Source organism: Peromyscus maniculatus, chromosome 19 (assembly GCF_049852395.1).
Source record: "Peromyscus maniculatus bairdii isolate BWxNUB_F1_BW_parent chromosome 19, HU_Pman_BW_mat_3.1, whole genome shotgun sequence".
Taxonomy (NCBI): domain Eukaryota; kingdom Metazoa; phylum Chordata; class Mammalia; order Rodentia; family Cricetidae; genus Peromyscus; species Peromyscus maniculatus.
In genome coordinates this window covers 1,661,970-1,682,413 of record NC_134870.1, presented here as the reverse complement: position 1 = coordinate 1,682,413, position 20,444 = coordinate 1,661,970, and the positions used below count along the sequence as shown (strand labels likewise).

General features: G+C 40.9%; 1 protein-coding gene across 2 annotated transcripts in view; it reads right to left on the bottom strand.

Moving 5' to 3' along the window:
* Positions 1 to 7,791: 7,791 nt before the first annotated feature.
* Positions 7,792 to 20,444, bottom strand: part of Mib1 (MIB E3 ubiquitin protein ligase 1) — a 115,024-nt gene continuing 102,371 nt past the window's right edge. Inside the window, exons 20-22 of one of the 2 annotated variants that reach the window (XM_076554721.1) lie at positions 16,591 to 16,691; positions 14,139 to 14,310; positions 7,792 to 8,519 (exon numbers count right to left, since the gene is read on the bottom strand). In XM_076554721.1, the coding sequence (XP_076410836.1) occupies positions 14,170 to 14,310; positions 16,591 to 16,691 (242 nt within the window). In that variant the 3' untranslated portion in view covers positions 7,792 to 8,519; positions 14,139 to 14,169. Of the gene's footprint in view, positions 8,520 to 8,585; positions 14,311 to 16,590; positions 16,692 to 20,444 lie in introns of those variants that run through there. The other variant, XM_076554720.1, reaches the window with a different exon arrangement.

Below are 20,444 nucleotides of genomic sequence, written 5' to 3'. Positions count from 1 at the left end.
TTCCCTTCAATTGGCTGTTCAACATCATTTTACTGTCTAAATTTTAATGGTTATCCCAAATATGTGCATTTCTAAACTCTTAGTGCCTAAAGTGGTTTATTACTTACTCTCAACACTTAGAAATGTAATGATCTGTTTGCTTTATATATTAGCTGTTTTCATTACTATAGCAAAGTACCCAATTCAGGCTAGTTTTAAAATAGAAGTGTATTTTGCCTCATGGTTCTGCAGGCACAAGGGATGGGAATTTATCTGATGGCCTTCTTGCTGGTAGAGTTCCACAGCTGCAGATAGCACCACACAGCTAGAGACAGAGAAAGGTACACTGGGGTATTTGCATGTCCAGTTCCTCTACCTATTCTTAAAAGGCCAATGCAATTCAATCCTGGGGCCCCACTTTAATGACCTCATCTAGTTATAACCACCTGCAAAGGCCACGGAGTAAAGCATCAGAGTGGAAATCAGTTCTCACCTCATCCCACAGTCAGTATTAAACTTCAACACGAGTCGTGAGGAGTCAAACTATCAACCACAGCACCCACCTCTCACCTTTTATATTCTTGTTCTTAACCATCTTAATTGTACATATATTTAAATACTACATATTGGCCAGGCCGGATGGCGCACGCCTTTAATCCCAGCATTTGGAAGGCAGAGACAGATCTCTGTGGGTTCAAGGCCAGCCTGGTCTACAAAGTTCCAGGAAAGGTGCAAAGCTACACAGAGAAACCCTGTCTTGAAACAAAACAAAACAAAACAAAAAACAAAAAACAAAAACAGCAAAAATCCCACCATATATTAGCACAGTAAACACTTGTTTATATTCAGTCACACATTTACTTTTCTAGTACTAATTTGTCATTAATTTTGCAATTTTCCTTTCTTTGTTATCTTTTGATTTTTCGAGATGGGGTTTCTCTGTGTAGCCCTGGCTGTCTTGGAACTCACTCTGTAGACCAGGCTGGTCTTGAACTCACAGAGATCCGCCTGCCTCTGCCTCCCAAGTGCTGGGATTAAAGGTGTGCACCACCACTGCCCAGCTAAAATTTGACATTTCCAATCAGTGAACTCCAAGCAAAATGAGGGACCTTGCCTTGAATATAAAGTCAGGATGTGGTGGTGTATGCCTTTAATCCCAGCATTCTGGAGATAGAGGCAAGACCATTTCTGAGTTCAAGGCCAACCTAGACACTATAGAGTGAGTTCCAGGTCATCCAGGGCTATATAGGGAAACCCTGTCTCAAAAAAACAACCAAATAAGACAACAATAACAAAAACAAACAAACAAACAAACAAACAAACACAGGTGAAAGGGAGCTGGAGAGGCGGCTCAGTGGTCAGGGCACCTGGGTTCAGTTCCAGGTGGTTCACAAATGTCTCCAGCTCCAGGATTTTTTGGTTTGTTTTGTTCTACAGCCCTGGCTGTCCCGGAGCTTGCTATGTAGAGCACGCTGGCCTTGAATTTAGAGATCACTGGGCCCCTGCCTCCCAAGTACTGGGGTTAAAAGTGAGCACCACCATACCTAGTTCCATACCTTTTTTATGTAAGAAAACTACTCTTGGAGCTTTTTAAAGATTTATTTTTAGAACAGTTCTAGGTTTACCAAAATGTTGACCAGACAGTACAGTTGCTGTGCGCTGCCTCACACACATCATTTGCTAATGTTAATATCCCGCAATAGTGTGGTGTATTCGGTACAGTTGATGAACCAAAAGTAACACAGTGGTGGCCAGTGAGATGGCTCAGTGGGTAAACACACTTGTTACATAAGCCTGAGAACTGGAGTTAGATTCCCATGTAAAGGTGGGGGGAAAACTCTCTCCACTAAACTGTTCTCTGATCCTTCCATGCTCATATACAGACACAAAAACAACAGATAAATAATATTTAAAATATTAATCAACTACTATTAGTGAAGTCCATATTCTGAGGGAGGGCTCACTCTTGAGAGCTAGGTAGAAGATGCAGCAGGGAGGCACAGTTGCTCACACTTGACTGGAATGGTCCTCCTATGTCAGGAAGGCTGTCTTCATCTATCAAGTATGACCCTTCAAGAGGGACCCATCAAACAATGAGAGAAAGAAAAACCCACCTAGACAGCCAAATCAAGCCTGTCAATCAATGTGGTGAGATGCCACAGCCAGGTCATCTTCATACCCATGGGACACTCTACTTTATGGTTCTAAGAAATATATTACAAGTCATTACAGTATCCATATCAAATAAGTTCGCTGTCATAAATACTTTGTGTTCTGTCTATTCATCCAGCTCATCATCCAAATTCTGGCATCCATGGATATTTTACTGTCTCCATAGCCAGACTTTTCCCTGTATAACAGATAGATGGAATCATGTAGTGAATCACCTTAGTTCAGCGTCCTTCATTTGATGATGTGTCTCACACTCTTCTATATTTTTTATGTCCAGTATTTTAGGGTTTCTATTGCTGTGAAGAGATACCATGACCATGGCAACTCATAAAAGAAAACATTTAATTGGGGCTGGCTTACAGTTTTGGAGGTTTAGTCCATTAGCATCATAGTGAGAATCATGGCAGTATGCAGGCAGACATGGTGCTGGAGGAGCTGAGAGTTCTCCATCTTGATCCGCAGGCAGCAGGGAGAGACTATGTGCCACAGTGGGCATTGCTTGAGCATGAGACCTCAAAGCCTGCTCCCTATAGTGACACACTTCCTCCAACAAGGCCACATCTCCTAACTGTGCCACTCCCTATAGGCCAAGCATTCAAACACATGAGTCTTTGGGGCCCATACCTATTCAAACCACCGTATCCAGATAGCCCATTTCTTTTTATTTCTGATTATTGTATACATTTACTAACTTGTTTAATCTATTGAGAAACATCACTTATATATTTAGGTTTTGACAATTATAACTAAATACCCACACACTTTTTTGGGTAATTTTGGCTAGACCATCTTACAGTTAATTTTATAGGAAACTGCCAAACCGTATTCCAGAGTGCTATATAATTTGTACTCTTGTCAGGAAGCAGTGAGAACTCCTGCTGCTCTTTCCTTGTCAGCACTTGGTATTGTCGACTTTTTACTCTTAGCAATTCTACCATTGAGCCGAGTTTGCACACCGATATTTTAGGTGGCAGATCCCTGGTGACACAGGGCAGTGTGTCAATATACCTCTTCTCAAGTGAGACATCCAGATGTTTTGTCCATATGTTTGTACTTTTTACTTAATTTTTGAGACAGACTCTCATTTTGTAGCCCAGGCTGGCCTCAAATTTACAGCAATCTTCCTTCCTCTTTTCACTTTTCTTAGTTATGTCTTTCAGTCACAAGTACTGGATTATATGCATAAACCACCATGCCCAATTTCTGCCTATATTAAAGCTAGGTTTTGCTATTCAGTTTTAAAAGTACTTGGCATGTTTGGGGGACTAGTTCTTTGGCATGTATGTATTTTGAGACAGTGTCTACGTAGCCCAGGCTGGCCTTGACTTCAAGGCAATCCTCTTGTATCAGCCTCCCAAGTATTGGGATTACAGATGTATCCCACCACAGCCACTTTTCACTGTGACATTCCATACACACGTACCACTACACTTTGCTCATCTTCACCCCGAATCTCCTTCTCCTGCCCCCTTGCTGATTTGCTTCCTCCTCCCAAACAGCCCCTCCTGATTTACCTGTCATGTCCATGCGCACATTTAACTCTAGATTCACACAGGAGAGAAAACATGCATTTCCTATTACTGTGACAAAATGTCTAAAAATAAGGGTAACTTTAAGGAAAGGTGGGTTTATTTCCACTCAAGACTAAAGGGTACCATCCATCATGGCTAGGAAGTCATGGCAACAGGAACTTGAGGAAGCTGGTCCCATTGCATACAGTCAGGAGGCAGAGTAAAAAATGTTGATGCTCAACTAGACTTCTCCTTTTTATTCAGTTCAGGACCCCATCCCATGGAATGGTGCCATCCAGTTAAATGTGGTTCTTCCAACCTCAATTGCCCTAATTTAGACAATCACTCACAGGCATTTTCAGAGGCTAATCTAGCCTAGACAATCCCTCACAGGCACGCTCAGAAGCAAATCTAGTCTAGACAGAGGCAAATCTATTCTAGATAATCTCTCAGAGGCATGTCTCCTTGATAATTTTAAATTCTGTCAAGTTGAAAATGTTAACCATCACAACTTTGTCAACTTGATACCCAAACACATCCCTTTCAAAGCATTACTTCCATCCTCATAGCTCATGACCACCTTGTAATCCAAAACTCCTCATTGTCTTTTAACAATTTTAGCAAGTCTCATCTGAGACTCATAAACAGTGAGCTCCTGTAAAGAAGAAATTACACACATAAACAAAGGCACAGCACAAACATTCCTATCCCAAGGAAGAACAGGGACAATGCAAGACTGGAATTCAGCAGGGCAAACGCTAACTCCGCAGCTGCGTGTCTGGCGTCTGTCTGTGCTTCAGATGTCTGGGTAGGTTCACCCTTTCAGCTCTGCCACCTACAGCGTATGGCATCTGTCGGGCCAACTCTGCTCCATGCCTGTAGCTTTCTTCAGCAAATCTCATTGTTCTGAGTCTCCACTGCAGCAGAGATTCTCTGCAGGGACCCAGACTTGCCTGGCCCAGCAGCTCCCTGGAACAGAGAAACAAGCTTGGATAGCTTCTTTAATCCTCCATGTCTGCAAAACAATTAGCACATGGATGACGCTACATTCGCTGCCAATTTGGGAACGGGGGCTGACTCCCCTTGGATCACAGCTGCCTCTGCTTCTGTGTGCTGATCTTGCAGAGACACTTCCCCAGGCAGTTGCTTTTGAGGAGCTAGGAAAGCACCATTTTCAGTTTTCCTTTCTAAGGAATTTGCAGAGACTTCAATGCGGGATCTTACCTTCTGAAACTCCACAAGCCAAATCTCCATTGATTGTTCTTCTGAGCATTTGTGTTTTCTAAACTTCCATCAAAATGGCCTAGTAAGCTCTGCCTACAATATTCAAGGGCTTTCCTTGCCCAAAGTTTCAAATTTCCACATTCCTCCTGCAAACCAGTTCCAAGGGTCTAAGAATCACACAGTCAGGTTTATTACAGCCACAGGCCCATTTTCCAGTACCAACTCCACATTAGTTTCCTCATTACTGTGATAGAATACCTGGCAAAATCAACTCAAGAGAGGAAGTGTTTATTTGGGTTGACAGGAGAGGTGTAGTCCATTGTGGCTGGGAAGTCATGGCAGCAGGAGCCTGAAGTAACAAGTCACATTGTATCCGGTAAGGAGGCGGGAGTTGATGACTGCTCAGTCCACTGTTTTCTCCTTTTTACTTCGTTCAGGATCCAGGTCCATAGAGTAGTGCCACTCCAGATAACCATCATCTTGATACTCCCTCACAGGTGTGTCCTAGGTGACTCTAGATCCTGTCACATTGACATTAACCATCACACTGCAGCATATCTGAATCTGTCACCCAATACGCTGATCTCCAGACTCCTTCCACTTTTTGTCAAATGATATTTCATTCTTTGTGGTTAGATTATATGCATGCAACATTTTCCTTCATCCATTCATCTGCTGGTGAGCATCTAGGCTGACTACAAAACTTCAGCTGTGCACATCTTAAGTGTTATTAACCCTCACACTCTGTCTCCCTCCAGATAAGCTTTGAAGCCACTTTGTCGATATGCATAAGATAAGTAGGTAGTGTTTTTGATAGAATTCATAGATTAGGTTGGAGAAACAAAAACCCTAAGGAATACTCTACATACAAACTTGGGCTCTCTCTCTGAGGAAGTCTTCTTTCTGCTGTCTTCTGAAGAGACGGGAAATAACTGGCATAATTTCTTTATTTGGCATGAAAGGGTCTGCTCCTATTTTTTTAAAAGGTTGCTTTAAAGGCAATTTCTTTGATAGTTATCCAGATTCCCTAGTTCTCCCTGATCAGAATACCTTTCAGGGAATGAACCCATTTAAGTGATACTAAAAATAAAAAATTATTTCATATATATTATATAATATCACTCAGAGATAGTTGCTCATAACATTATTTTTCTTTTTAAACTGGGCCTTATGTAGCTCAGGTGGGCTTGAACTCACTCTGCAGTTGAGGATGACTGTAAATCACCAATCCTTCTGCTCCACTGTGCAAATGCCAGGACCATAGGTGGTATACCATGACTGACTGCCACGTTACAGTGTCCATGAGATTTATAATGATGGCACTACTTCCGGCGTCAGTAATCCCGGCCTTTTGTTATTTAACCTACCTAATCTCTTTAGTTGATCATTTCAGGGTTTGGCTCTTAATTTTATTAATTTTCCTCCAGTAAGCTCCTATTTACAATTTGGGTTTTGTTTTTCCTTACAATCTCTGCTCATATTTGTATTTCTTTCAATTAATTTGTTCCTCTCCTAATTTTCTAAAGAGGCTTGATGAGTTCAGACCTTTACTACTATAGACTTCATGCCATAAGCTTTTCCCAAGGGCTTTCACTGCACTGTGTGTGTGTGCCTGTGTGTGTATATCAATCATCCTGTGTATGTGCCTGTGTCAATCATCCTGTGTGTATGTATATCAATCATCCTGTGTATGTATGTATCAATCGCCTGGCCAGCCTCTAACTGGAGATCTTTTTGATTCCACCTCCTAAGGTGTGTAAGCCACCATACCCAGTATCCAAAACAGCCTCCACTTGTTGAGATTTCTTTGACCTCTGTGTGTAGCTTAGTCACCAACAACTTAACAACCGAGTCCTTTTTTTTTTTTTTTAAACCATCTCTCTAGATTTCTAATTTAATTCCATTGTGGTCTGGGAGAATATGTCATTAAAATTAAGTAAGTACATTTGAAAGTCCCAAATGTCATCTTCCTTACTAAATGTCCCATGTGAGCTTGAGAATTATATGACTTATGCTGTTGGTAGTAAACTATGCTATAGATGTCAATTACATCCAGTTGACTAATGGTATGTTTTCTGTTTCTTTTTCTTCTTCCAGTGCTGGGGACTAATAGGGTTCACGTATCAGTCATGTGTTCTACCACTGAGGCAAGAATTGATGGGGCCTTCAGCTCAACCATACGGTACCCTCCCTTCAAGTTCCACCTTTTAGTTTTGTCCAGACTAAGCCTGTAGTAATTCACCCACCACTGGCTCCCACAGGAGTCTACTCCTGGGTGTGTCGGCAGGCTGTGACTCTCCAGTCCTTCCAACATGGTTTGCCGGTGACAGGATCAGAAAGTCAAGGCTCGTCCTGACTGGCTGTCTGTTAAGCTAAGGTCAACTTCTTTCTAAACTGTTAATGTTCTGCTCAATGTCAATACTGGTGAGAGGTGAAAATAAAAAATACATTGTTTTTAAAATTCTGTCTTTTAGAAAGTGGTTCTGTGAATGCAAGGGCCTATCCAGGGCACACCAAAAGCATCCCTTCGGGGCATCATACAGCAGCATCCACCAACTAGTCTTCTTGACATGCTATGCATTCACTGATGGGCTCTGTCTATGGGTCGGATGTTATACTTACTTCCTACATCTATCTTTAGTATTATTATTGTTGGTTCTGAGGAAAATAAAAGTGTACTCGTCAGTTATTAGCCTGGTTATAAATGGGGAAACCATTAGCCAAATGCTCTCTACAGGAACTGCTATGGTTTTCCATTTTACCTCATGCTTCACTGTATCTTCTGAAGTCCTACTGCTACTGTAAAAAGCATCATTAAAAGTTTGAGAAATGCTGTGCTATAGAATATTGATAAAATTTAACCTATGTGAAGGGTGAATTAACTGTCAATGATAAAAATATAAAGCAGATTTTCTAAAATGTCTTTATTTTAAACCTAGAGTTTCAATTTAATAAAAATATTACCATGAGATAGCTGCTTATACAGTAATAAAAACAAACACAAAATACAATGAATTAGAGGTTATCCAAAATAAATCCACAGTTTTAAAGTTGGAACACATGTGCTTTTATCAATTAAACAAAAGATTCTGTTTCTGATAGATTTTCTCTCAGACATTTGGGATACATATCTTTTAAAATGGAATCAGAAAACCTCTCAACAAGGTAAAAAACAAGTAAGTCTAGCAACTTTAAAGTAAAATACCCCCAAACTATTACTCATAAAACACTGAAAAGGGGAGATACATCATTGCTGTAAAATACTTACCTTATAAAGAGTGATACACACACACACACACACACACACACCTGACTTTTGAAGAGGAATAAGCTTTTTAAAATATAGAGACAGGCTGAGTCTTCCTGTCTGGTTCTTTTTGATCAAGCCTATTCTATTCAGGGTACTTTCCAAATACATCTTAATCCTGAAGAAGTAGGTGTTAAAATATGAAAGCTTCTTTGACCCTTGGACAGAGGCTCCTGTCATGTGAGCACTCACAATGGGAGCCTTCTAGATGTGGATGCTTACTTCTTATATTGACTTGGAGAGAGATGTCCTTGTTTCTCAAAGATATGGTAATTTTCTTTCCAATAATAGGATTTTTTGATGTACTGAGATTTGCTTTCAAATGCCTTAAAAATAAAAATTCATTTATATTATTATAAAGAATAGCTTCCAAAAAATCAGAGAAAAACATATTACACCATAAGTTTTATTAATGGTAAATGTTTGCATTTATTTTTAAAAGCTTAGTTGCTACTAAGCTTTTTTTTTAAACAAAAGCTAATAAGCAAGAATAATTTTCCATACAGAAATTTTATCCATAAACAAGACTTAAATTTATTCCAACATTGAAAACTAAGAAGAACTGGAAAAAATACAAAGCAAAACACTTCTGAGACAACCTGCTTTCTCCTTTTTGAATATATTGTACTTAGGATGGCAGACATACACTGAAGGAGACAGAAAAACGTCCATTTAGTCCACAGATCAGCAGTAAGAATGACATGCAATTCATGATTTCCTTTCAACTAATTTTGTAATTGAACCACTAACAAAGGGTTTGGCTTGGTTTGGTTTCCACTTGAGAGGAAGACGATCTGCTTCCCGAACTGATGCTCTTTTTGTACTAGACACAATGTGTGTGCCCTGCCCTTCCCCAACAGCTATTTAAGGTGACTTTGCACACCGACAGCAAACGCCATTTTTCTTCTAACAGTGCCATGGCCTTGAATAATCAGTTTTTTAAAAACAGAAGCAAAAACCAAGTATCAAGTGCAAATATAGAACACTCCCTTAAAGAACTACGCAAGCCCAGCACACGTGCAGAGCAGCTGTCACGGATGCTTAGCAGTGTGATCAGGAACGTGCATACCATGACCCGGTGCACCAGAGGCTGCCTATGACCAAGTTGTAAGTGTTGCCATGTTAATAATTCTTTCAAGGCACTGAAGAATTATGCAGATGGAGTTTCCAAAATATATTAATAATTGCTTAAACTGTTAAAGAGCCCTGAGTCAGAACGTTCAGGAGCTTCCTGAAACTGTACACTTAGACAAAACGGCATCTTTGCTTATTTCATAAAAAATTAGAAGACCACTTTGCTTTTGAGGAAAGAAGTCAAGTTTATGAAATAAAATCAAGAGAACTATACAGGATGATTCAAATACTCAGCACTATTATCCTTCTTAGACAGTTTGCACACATCAGTTCATACTTTTAGATTCAGGCACCAAATTAACATGACAGGTCCCTTTTCCTGCACCTATTGCTTAAATTCTCAGAAACAGAAAATCTAACTTTAACCTCGGGTTGCTTCCTTTTCACTCACAAACAAGATGAGATGCTAGAAGGGGAAGAAAAGCAATATTCTGATAGAAAAAGAGGTAGAAAATGCCAAAGTAGCAACTTAACTTTATGAACTGTGCACTCATGTTTCTATGTTGTGATCTGACCCCACTACCTGCCACTCAATCAGCCACGGAAGCTCAGTGCAAAGGATTTCTCCTTCACTGCAGTAAAGCAACACACACACACACACACACACACACACACACACACACACACACACACGAGACAACACTAGACAGCTTCCTCACATTTAATGTTTAAAGATATAACCGTAATTATCAATACTGCTATCGTGTGTATGTGTGTGTTTGTGTGTGTGTTAAAGTCAAAAGGATATACATGATTCTCAAGTAATGTCAGTAAGCATTCCTATGTGATATTCAAGCAAGTTAAATCAGACGCCATTTTGAAAGAAAACTGTATTGTGATATTTGACAGGTAGACTCAATGACAAGTGACGTTTATAACAAGGCACAAATTACTTGTGAAAATCTATTACTTTCCTAATTAGTACAAAACCAAAGCTAACTTATTTCTCATATTTAAATGTATTTTGCCCCCTCTGGCTCAAAATGAAATAATAAACATTTTCAATTAACATAATTGTAAAAATAACAATTATGGCAGGGGAGAGATGCCCTTCCCTCAAATTTCAGGACCCTGATGTCCACCTAAGTTTAGATCTTGCAAATACAAATGACTACACAGCAACTTGAATGCTTGCTTTCTATGTACTCAGAACTCTACTTACTGCACAGAGGAAAGGAAGAAGGGAGTATCTGATGGGTGTGGCATTTCAGCTGTGCAGGATAAAATTCCACAGCTGTTCCCAACAGAGTGAGTGGGAGTTACACTGCTCAACTGCACGTTTAGAAGCAGTCAGGATAACAAACCGTCTATGTGGTTCTCAATGCAATTTAAAAAAAAAATTCCAAAAAAATGTGTCCTGTGAGTCAGTTTTTATACAAATTATTACTATAAACATTTCAGACACTCTGAAAGGATAAATGCTTTTAGACCTTAAAAAAGCAAGCTGTATCAAAATCTGTTATTTACAAAACAGCTGTCAAGATGTGTGAAAACCTGACCTAATAGATGCTCTTTTCCTGTTTAATGAACTATGCCCTCTCCACTAAGGCTGCAGCAAATCCTTCACGATGCTCCTTCTCCCTGTGTTTCCTGTTTGTTTCCTGTCTGCTGCACCGCGCATGTCCCAAACCAGCTCTGCTCCATCTAGCACTGCCCTAGCTCACAAGTTCAACTATTCCTAGTTCACAAGTGTCCAGAATTCAAAATAAACAAAGAACATCCACCAGGCAATATATGACTACCCAGGATGTTCCTATGTGTAAAAATGACCCAGCAAGGTTTGAATTTTGAAATAGACAAATCTTAAGCAGCATGCATTTCAACATTCTAAAATAAAATGTTCTTTCAGGCTAAAATCACCAAAAATATAAATTTAAGAATTTTTTTCCAGTTAATTTTATGTTTCAGTAGACTTCTAGTTAATTTGCCATTATTAAATTACAAATACCTTAAGCATAATTTGGGCAACTAAATACTTGCCTAGTATAATTTTCTTACACTAATATAAACTATTTCTCTTGAAAACCTTGCTCCCAATGAAATTCCATATGTACACAGCATAGATAAGGATGTTAAACTATGTGACAAATGCAGGTGTGCTAGCACCGTCTGGTAAATTGTACGTATTTAGAGCTGAATAAAGGAGGAAATGTGGTGGAGCAAGGGGTACAGAAAAGGATTCCAAATACTGCTCCCCAAAAGCTCTCTTGAAACACCAGCAGGAATGCGAACAGTGCCTCAGAACCTGTGTTACTGTCCACAAATGACACAAACAACTGCAGTGTGAACTCTAAGTGTGCTAAGACACTGACCTTTTCTTTTCCTATCAAACCCCTGAAGCCCAATGCTTTAAAAAAAAAAAAAGAATGTGTGCCATTGTAAAAATAATCCTAAGAGAAGTAAGAGTTGTTCCGAGGCACAGGGAAGAGGGGTTTGGGAAACAAGGAGGAGAGATACTCAATGGGCCAAGTACTGCAAAGAGACTAAGAGGTAGCAGTTCCAGAGAGTGAGGAGGAAAGTCACTGGCCCGAGGCAGCTCTTGCCCTTGCCATCTCCTGCAAACCCAAGCAAATTTACAACAATTTCAGGTGCCTGAAGACATGAACAGAAGAGCATCCTCTATTCGTAAAATAAACAGCCAAGTGACAAGACTTTCCAGCTTCTCTTGCAGAAGTTAGTGTGCTGTGCTCTAACATGGAGACTGAGCTGGGAGCTAGCCGGAAGGCCTATCCCTTACAGATACAAGCTTTAGCCCTGCAGCTCAGGAGACAGAGAAAAGGACTTAAGCTAGATTCAGCTGTGGCCCACAGGTTCTTGGATTGGCAGACTGTGTGCAGCAGCCATCCTTCATTGCCCAATGGGCAGCCTATGGCAAGGAAGAAAAGATCCTCATTTCTGCTACTTCCAAGTCTGCAAGAAGATAGTCTGTCTCTTTATGTAAACATCATATCATCAGATGGATCTTTTTAAAAAAGAAAAAAAAACTTCAAATTATACTTAGAAAATGGCCTCATTGGTTCCTAACTACATAGCTAAATAGTCACAACATAACATTCCTAATTTGAAACTAACAAAAACTGTACTGTCCAAAAAGATTAATAGTTGTTGGACATGGTGGGGTCCCCATCCTATGATCCCACAACTGGAAGGCAGAGGCAGGAAAATCATGAGGTTGAGGCCAGCCTGAGCTACACAGTAAGTTCCAGGCCAACTTGTACTACATAGTGAGACGTTACCTCAAAAACAAAAGAAAGAAATATAGCAGTTGCTCAGCTAAACACAGATATGGAACTGCTGAGTCTACAACACAGCGGCAGAGCTCACCGCGAGGGAGGCCTGGCAAAGGCAGTGGCAGGTAAACTACCTCAGCCAAGTGTGACCAGGCTGGACACTCTGCTCTCCCACATTGAGTTGCTACAGCAGAAAGACAGAAATAAGTAGTAAGATTCAAATGTGGGGGAAAACTACCCCCAAAGAACACTAAAAGAGTATATACTTATACACAGTATAGTAGACACTACTGTAAACAGCTCATGTTTTTATAATCTAGCAGGGAGGAATCTCGAAACACTTAACGCGTATATTTATGCTAGATAAAAAGATTACTCATTTAAAGGAGATAAAATGCTTAGCCCCCTCCCAAGTCTACATGTAATCACATGCTTTTCCAAAATGCCCCTGCACCCTTTTCTAAGTATCTGATATTAAGCTATTTATTGTATCTTAGTTATCCTTGGCAGTTTAAAGAATATTCATCTGCAGGTATGAAGAAAAACTATATTCTTTATAGCAAAAAATTACTATCTGAGAAAATGGAAGTAAGGCTTCTGATGAAGATAGAATCCATAACACTGTCAGAATTAACAGACACAGAAAAAGATTGCTGCCTCTAATAAAGTATAACCCTGCTGAGCAGACCTCAGAGGCACAAACAGGATGGTGTGTGTGCACTGATTAGACCAAGCCCAGGTCAGCTGTCACAGATCTTTTTCTGCAAATGGCTGATCCAAACAGCGACAAGTTAATACAAGAAGTGCAGCAGGAACAGTCAGGTAGGGGGTGTGCTTGCACTGTCCTGTGCTGGCTTTCAATTCTCACTCGAATTTTGCTTTTCCTTTTCATGTCTGCTGCTGATTTTGAAACTGGTCATTTATTTAAGCTAGTCAATTTTGCTTTTAAGTCTAGAAAACAAGGTAAAGTCATTATTCTTTAGCATATACTTCCACGGACTTAATTCTGAAACAATCATTTGGATACTTTCTAATTATCTTGAAATACTATCTTTCCTTCAGTACTGCCTCGGCCACATGGCATCTCTACTGTATTCTTATCATTTACTACATGTGACACAGTTTTACTTGCCCACTCACCTTCCACAGGACTTTTTGGGATATCTGTGTCATTCCACCATGTGAAATCATGATAATCATGAAATCATGGAGGAGTATTGACCATGTAAGTCATTTTTAAGGTTTAACATACATATAAATTTAAAAAGAAAAATGAAATGAAAACCAATGTGAAAGGAGGTCCTTAAAGGATTTCCCCCTTTGAAACCAAAAGTAGATTTCCTATGAATTACCATGGATTTGATGTTCCAAATTTAAGACACAGAGACACACAGAGACACACAGACACAGACACACACACAAAATAGGTAATTTCAAACACTGTATGATGTTTTCGTTGTGATGGTGGTACATATATAGTCTAATTACATTCTAATAAAAAATTATGAAATTACAAATTAACCCATTTAGATTAAACTTCCAACTAGCTTTAGAACCTACTAAGACCTCATGATCACATACTTTAGCTAACAAAACACTCTGTGTTTCTTAATCAATACAAAAGAATCCTTCGTTCAATTGCCTTGCGACAAATTGGGCATTCACTCATTCGGTCTCCACAGAGCTGGCATGTTCCATGGCCACAGAGGAAAATCATGTTCTTCAGACGATCCAAACACACAGGGCACATTGTCTGAAATGTAATGAGACAATGCGTAAATATGAGCCATTTTATACATTAAGTGCAACATAACAACTCTTTTATATCATTAATTTTCTTTTTAAAATAATTTATTTAATTTTTATTTTATATGCATTGGTGTGAAGGTGTCAGAGCTTCTGGAACAGGAGTTACAGACAGTTGTGAGCTGCCATGTGGGTGCTGGGAATTGAACCTGGGTCCTCTGGAAGATCATCCAGTATTCCTAACCTCTGAGCCATCTCTTCAGCCCCTATATCATTAATTTTCTAATCTATTGCTTTTGAGAATAAGATTTTCTCTGTGTGTGTGTGTGTGTGTGTGTGTGTGTGTGTGTGTGTGTGTGTGTGTGTGTGTTTCAGGAGGGATTTGAGACTAGGTCTTGTTATATAGCTCTGGCCAGTGAACTCACTATGCAGGCCAGGCTGGTTTCTAACTCATAAGAGATCCACCTGCCTCTGCCTCCCAAGTACTGGAATTAAAGATGTTTGCCACCATACCTAGCTCAAAAATAAATTAGTTATTTAAAAAAATTAATTGTTCAAAAATAGTCATTATAATAAAACGTCATCCCTACAAAATAGACACTAGCTATTCTTTCAAAACAGTATAAAGGCAGTACATAAAACAAATAGTACAGGCTGGAGAGACACCTCAGAGGTTAAGAATGCTTACTGCTCTTGCAAAGGACCTGAGTTCGGTTCCCAGAACTCACATATTGGCTCACAGTTCCAGGGGATCTTATCTCCACTGGCTCCTGCATGTATAAGATGCACATCAACTCTTGCCACAAACACACACAATATAAATGATAATAAATCAGAGAACAGGCAATGGATGAAAGCTGCCCCACTGTACCTGAAGCAGATGTCACCTCCAGGTAACCAGTGCCTTTGTGTGGCACTGAAGTGGGGTGTGGTGCAGGCATGCAGCTGAGAGCCCTGGCCAGGCTCTACGCTAGATATAACTATGCTAGATCTAACCTCCCTAGCCCTGCTAGGCTCACGTCAAGACCGTCAGCTTGGAACTCCGGGCCCCAGACTTCCGGCTCGCAAACACTCTGCCAGCACTCCTCTGCTCTCAAGAGTTAGGTGTGTGCCTTCAGCCACTCTCTAGCACAAAGTCATTACTTATCCATAACATATACTTTACACTAATAAAAGCCCATTTTATTCTAATGTAACACTTCATTATCAATTTTCCCTCTCCCAACATAGAGATAAAATAGGGATGGCTGGATTACTAAACGAGGCCTCAAGTCTATGACAATGTAGCTAGTAACTTTGATGACACCACAGACAACCAAGGAAAAAAACTGTGGTGTAAATTGTTAAACATATCCTTTTCCAAACAAACTATTACAATCATCTATAAGTTTCAAAAGAGCAAAATTGGGGGGGGGGGGGTGTCACATCTTTGGAATTTTACAAAGCCAGCCCCCCCTCCCCCATTTGGTGGCATTAAAATAGCTTTGTGCCATTACATTTTCAAGAACTCTAGATATCTGGGCTGGGGATATATCTCAGTGGTGGAGAACTTGCCTAGCATTTTTTACGGGGCTCTAGCTTTCATTCTAACACAAAAATAAATAAATAACAAAAAAAAGAATTCTATGTAATTAATAACTTGCATTTCCAAAAGGAAACACATTTGTTACTTTAAGAGTGATATGTTGTTAGTTGTTAGTATTAGATAAAATTGATTTTTGTCAGTTAAACCAGTCAAGTAGGCACCAGGGTCAAGCAATCCGTGTTTATAATCCCTGCACCTGCTGAGGTAGGAGGACCAGGAGCTAAAGGCAGCCATGAGCTACACAGTAAGACTGTGGGAGGGGGTTCTAGAAACTTGCCCCCTGCCTCTTCCTAGCAGAGAAAATTACCACAGGTTCTAACACTGATTTCCACCAGGTCTAGAGTCCTAGACAACAGCCTGTTGGGTTCAGTGCTCTGCTCCGCAGTCTAGTGACATCTCTGCCCAGCAGCAGCAGCATGGGAGTGCTGCACTCTGCCTTCTATGGGACACCAACAATCTCTCCAGTCCGCAAACCAGCTTGAAAGTCAGGCAGCTCACTGGGGGTTTTAGGCTTTTTCCAGCCATGTTAATGGCGTCTGTGTACGTTTCCTGTTTTGGAAACTGTCTGACTAAAGCTCGGAGTCAGATATTAGTCACTGATCTGCTATCACAGAGCATGCCTATGAGAAAAGGCCAGTAGCCTGGCAGACATGCATTAAGTGGCACAGTAAGAAGCACTGGGTGGTGGGATGGAAACAGTACCTGCTCCTTGATGTCCTGCAGCTGCTGCTGCAGCTTCTGCACATCTGCGTTGACATTGGTGTTGTCTTTGTCCTTCTGCAGCACTGGAATATTACCACTTGCTGGAAGTTAAGAAAAACCTTAGTTATTACTATTTTGACAAAATGACATATTTCTAAACTTTTTATTAAAAAAAAGAAAACTGAGCTGGGTGGTGGTAGCCTATGTCTTTAATCCCAGCACTTGGGAGGCAGAGCCAGGCAGATCTCTGAGTTCAAAGCCAGCCTGGTCTACAGCGTGAGTTTCAGGGGTACACAGAGAAACCCTGTCTTAAAAAACCCAAACCAAAAAAACCCAAAACTAATAAACAAACAAACAAAAACTAAACCCCTCAAACCCATGGGGTTGAAGTTCGCTGGTGGCAGAATGTCTGCATACCATGTGCAAGGACCTGGGTTCTGTAAGCTCTACAAGAAAAGAAAGGAGTGGAGAGAGCTAACGTTATTCTTAAGGTCTTCTTAAATTTTTTTCCCCCACATCGAGAGACAAAAGATACAGTAGTGAAATCCAGATAACACTCATTTATAATCTTCAAGAGGAAAGACTTGGGGTGTGTGGTGGTTTAAATGTAATTGGCCCCCATAATCTCATAGGGAATGGTACTATTAGGAGGTGTGGCTTTGTTGGAGGAAGTGTGTCACTGTGAGGGCGGGCTTTGAGGTTTCTTATGCTCAAGATACTGCCTAATGTCTCAGTTCATTTCCTGTTGCCTTCTGATCAAGATGTAACCAGCACCATGTCTACCTGCACGCCACCATGTCCGCCATGATGATAATGGACTGAACCACTGAACTATAAGTGAATACCATCAATTAAATGTTTTCCTTATAAGAGTTGCCATGGTCATTCATGATGTCTCTTCACAACAATAAAAAGTCTAACTAAGGGGGGGGGGGTAGAGAGAGTGCTCACTGGCTGAGAGATCATAACACTCTTGCAGAGGACCACAGTTTAGTTCTCAGCACCCATATCAAATGACTCACAACCACCAGTAACTACAGCTCCAGAGGGAGTCAATGCCTCTGGCCTTTGTGCCTGGGTACCTGCACACACACATACATAATTTTAAAAAGAAATAGAGGAAGCCAGGCATGGGAGCACAGGATGGCAACTGCAGCACTCAGGAGACTGAGGCAGGAATATTGTCATCAGGCCAGTCTGGGCTAAACAGCAAGACCTTGTCTTGTCATCCCCCTGCCCTCCGCCCCCCCCCCCCCAAAAGGCAGAGGTGGGGGAGAAAGAGGCTTGCAGCAACAAGAATTTCTGAGTTTCGCAAGGCTCTACTTGATTCCTCTGGCAAGCTCACAAACGTGCATATTCCTATTCTGTGCTTGTGGGCCACTGGAAACAGAGCAAAGTAGTTACTACAGGAGTATTAACTAATCTTTTTTTTTTTTTTTTAAAGATTTATTTATTTATTATGTATACAGCATGTATGACTGCAGGCCAGAAGAGGGCACCAGATCTCATTACAGATGGTTGTGAGCCACCATGTGGGTGCTGGGAATTGAACTCAGGACCTCTGGAAGAGCAGTCAGTGCTCTTAACCTCTGAGCCATCTCTCCAGCCCCGTATTAACTAATCTTTTAGATGACTTCTTTTTTTTTTTTTTTTTTGGTTTTTCGAGACAGGGTTTCTCTGTGTAGCTTTGCGCCTTTCCTGGAACTCACTTGGTAGCCCAGGCTGGCCTCGAACTCACAAAGATCCGCCTGGCTCTGCCTCCCGAGTGCTGGGATTAAAGGCGTAGATGACTTCTTAGAAACAATGCATCTTCTTTCCTTTCCTTCTTTCTAGACAGGCTTCACTAGACAGGTTGCCCAAACTAGCCTTGAACTCTCTGCATAGCCAAGGCTGTCCATCAACTGATTCTCTTACCTCTACCTCCTAAGTGTTTAGATTACAGGCAGCACCCACTATACTTGGATGATGATGAGGACATCAACTATGATTGTTCAGATAGGGTCTCACTATGCAGCTCTGGCCTGGCCCTGGAATTCACGATATAGAGTATGCCAGCTTTAACCTCAGCCTGCCTTTGACTCCAGGTGCTAGGATTAAAAGTGTGGTGGAGCAGATGCAGACGCACAGCCAAACATTAGGAGGAGCTCAGGGAACTCCACTAAGAGGGGAAGAATTGTAGGAGCCAGAGAGCAGAGGACACTACAAGAACATGGTCCATAGAATCAGTTAAGCAGGGTTCACAGGGGTTCAAAGGAGCCTGAATGGGTCTGAGAACTGGATCCTTAGCATACATGCTGTGATTGTTCAAGCCTGGGTTTTGTTGGACCCCTAACAGTGGGAAAGTGGGGGTGTTTGTGACTCTTCGCCTGTTCTTGGAACCCTTTCCTCCTACTGGGTTGCCTCGTCCAGCTCTGACATGAGGGCTTGTGCTTAGTCTTATTGTAACTTGTTATGCCATGTTCAGCTGATATCCCTGGGAGGGCTGCTAAAGAGAAATAGAAGAGGAATAAATCTGGGGGAGAGGGAGGAGGGGGACTTGGAGGAGTACAAGGAGAGGAAACTGCAGTTGGGACGTAATGTATGAGAGAAGAATAAAAATAACTACTACTACTAATAATAATAATAATAATAATCAGTATGTGCCACCACACCCAGCTTAACTTTATTTATTCATTCATCTATTCATTCATTCATTCACTCATTCATTCATTCATTCATTTATTCAGAGATAGTCTTACTCAGCTGCTCAGACTGGCCTTAAACTCACTGTAATCGTCAGATACTCAAGTAATGGGATTACAGGCATGAGCCACCTAAGCCTGACCAACCCTCCTTTCTTTATGTCAAGATTTTCCTTACTGTTAACGATCTGAAAAATTCAGAAGGCTATGATAAAAGCTCTTTGATTTTACATGTCCTGCCCTGTACATCCTTGGCCCTTTATTCCAGGTAACACCTGTGCCTGAGAATTTTATTCTTCTCAATTTGTGAAGGTGTTAGAGGTATGTGCAGCAATATCTGTTACAAAGCCAAGAATTGAAGACACCATTCTCTGTCCCCTTCACATAAGCTCCATGGACTGAATCAGGTTATCAGATTTACATGGTAAGCTCTTTACCTGCTGACCCAGCTCACTAACTATGGTGGTTGGCATAGAAATGACCCCCATAGGCTCATATGATTGAATGCCTGGTCATCAGGGAGTGGCATTACTTGAGAGGGATTAGGAGGTGTAGCCTTGGAGTAGGTTTGGCTTTGTTGGAGGAAGTGTGTCACTGTGGGTGGGCCCTGATGTTTCAAAAGCCCAAGCCAATCCCAGTGTCTCTCTCTTCCTGCTGCCTGTGGAAACAAAAAGAACTCTCAACTACTTCTCCAGCACCACGTCTGCCTGCACGCCACTATGCTTCCCACCATGATGATAATGGACTGACCTCTGAAACTGTAAGCAAAACCCAATTAAATGCTTTCCTTTATAAGAGTTGTCATGATTACTGGGTGTGGTGGCACATGCCTTTAATCCTAGCACTTAGGAGGCAGTAGAAGCAGGACCTGTGTGAGTTCAAGGCCAGCCTGGTCTACAGAGTGAGTTCCAGGACAGCCAGAGAACAAAGAGAAATCCTGTCTTGAGAAAAAAGAAAAAAAAAATTGTGGTCATTGTGTCTCTTCACAGCAATAGAACAATGACCAAAAACAAAAACAAAAACAACCCACTTTAAACAGTTGTATTACTGAAGCCTTTGGAAATAAAGTCCAACAGGTGAGTGCCTGCTTAGAGCGAGCAGTAACTTGATTTTAGCAGCACCATGATATAAAAGAGAAAAACAAAGTTTTTCAGCCTTCTCCTTGTTTGTGTT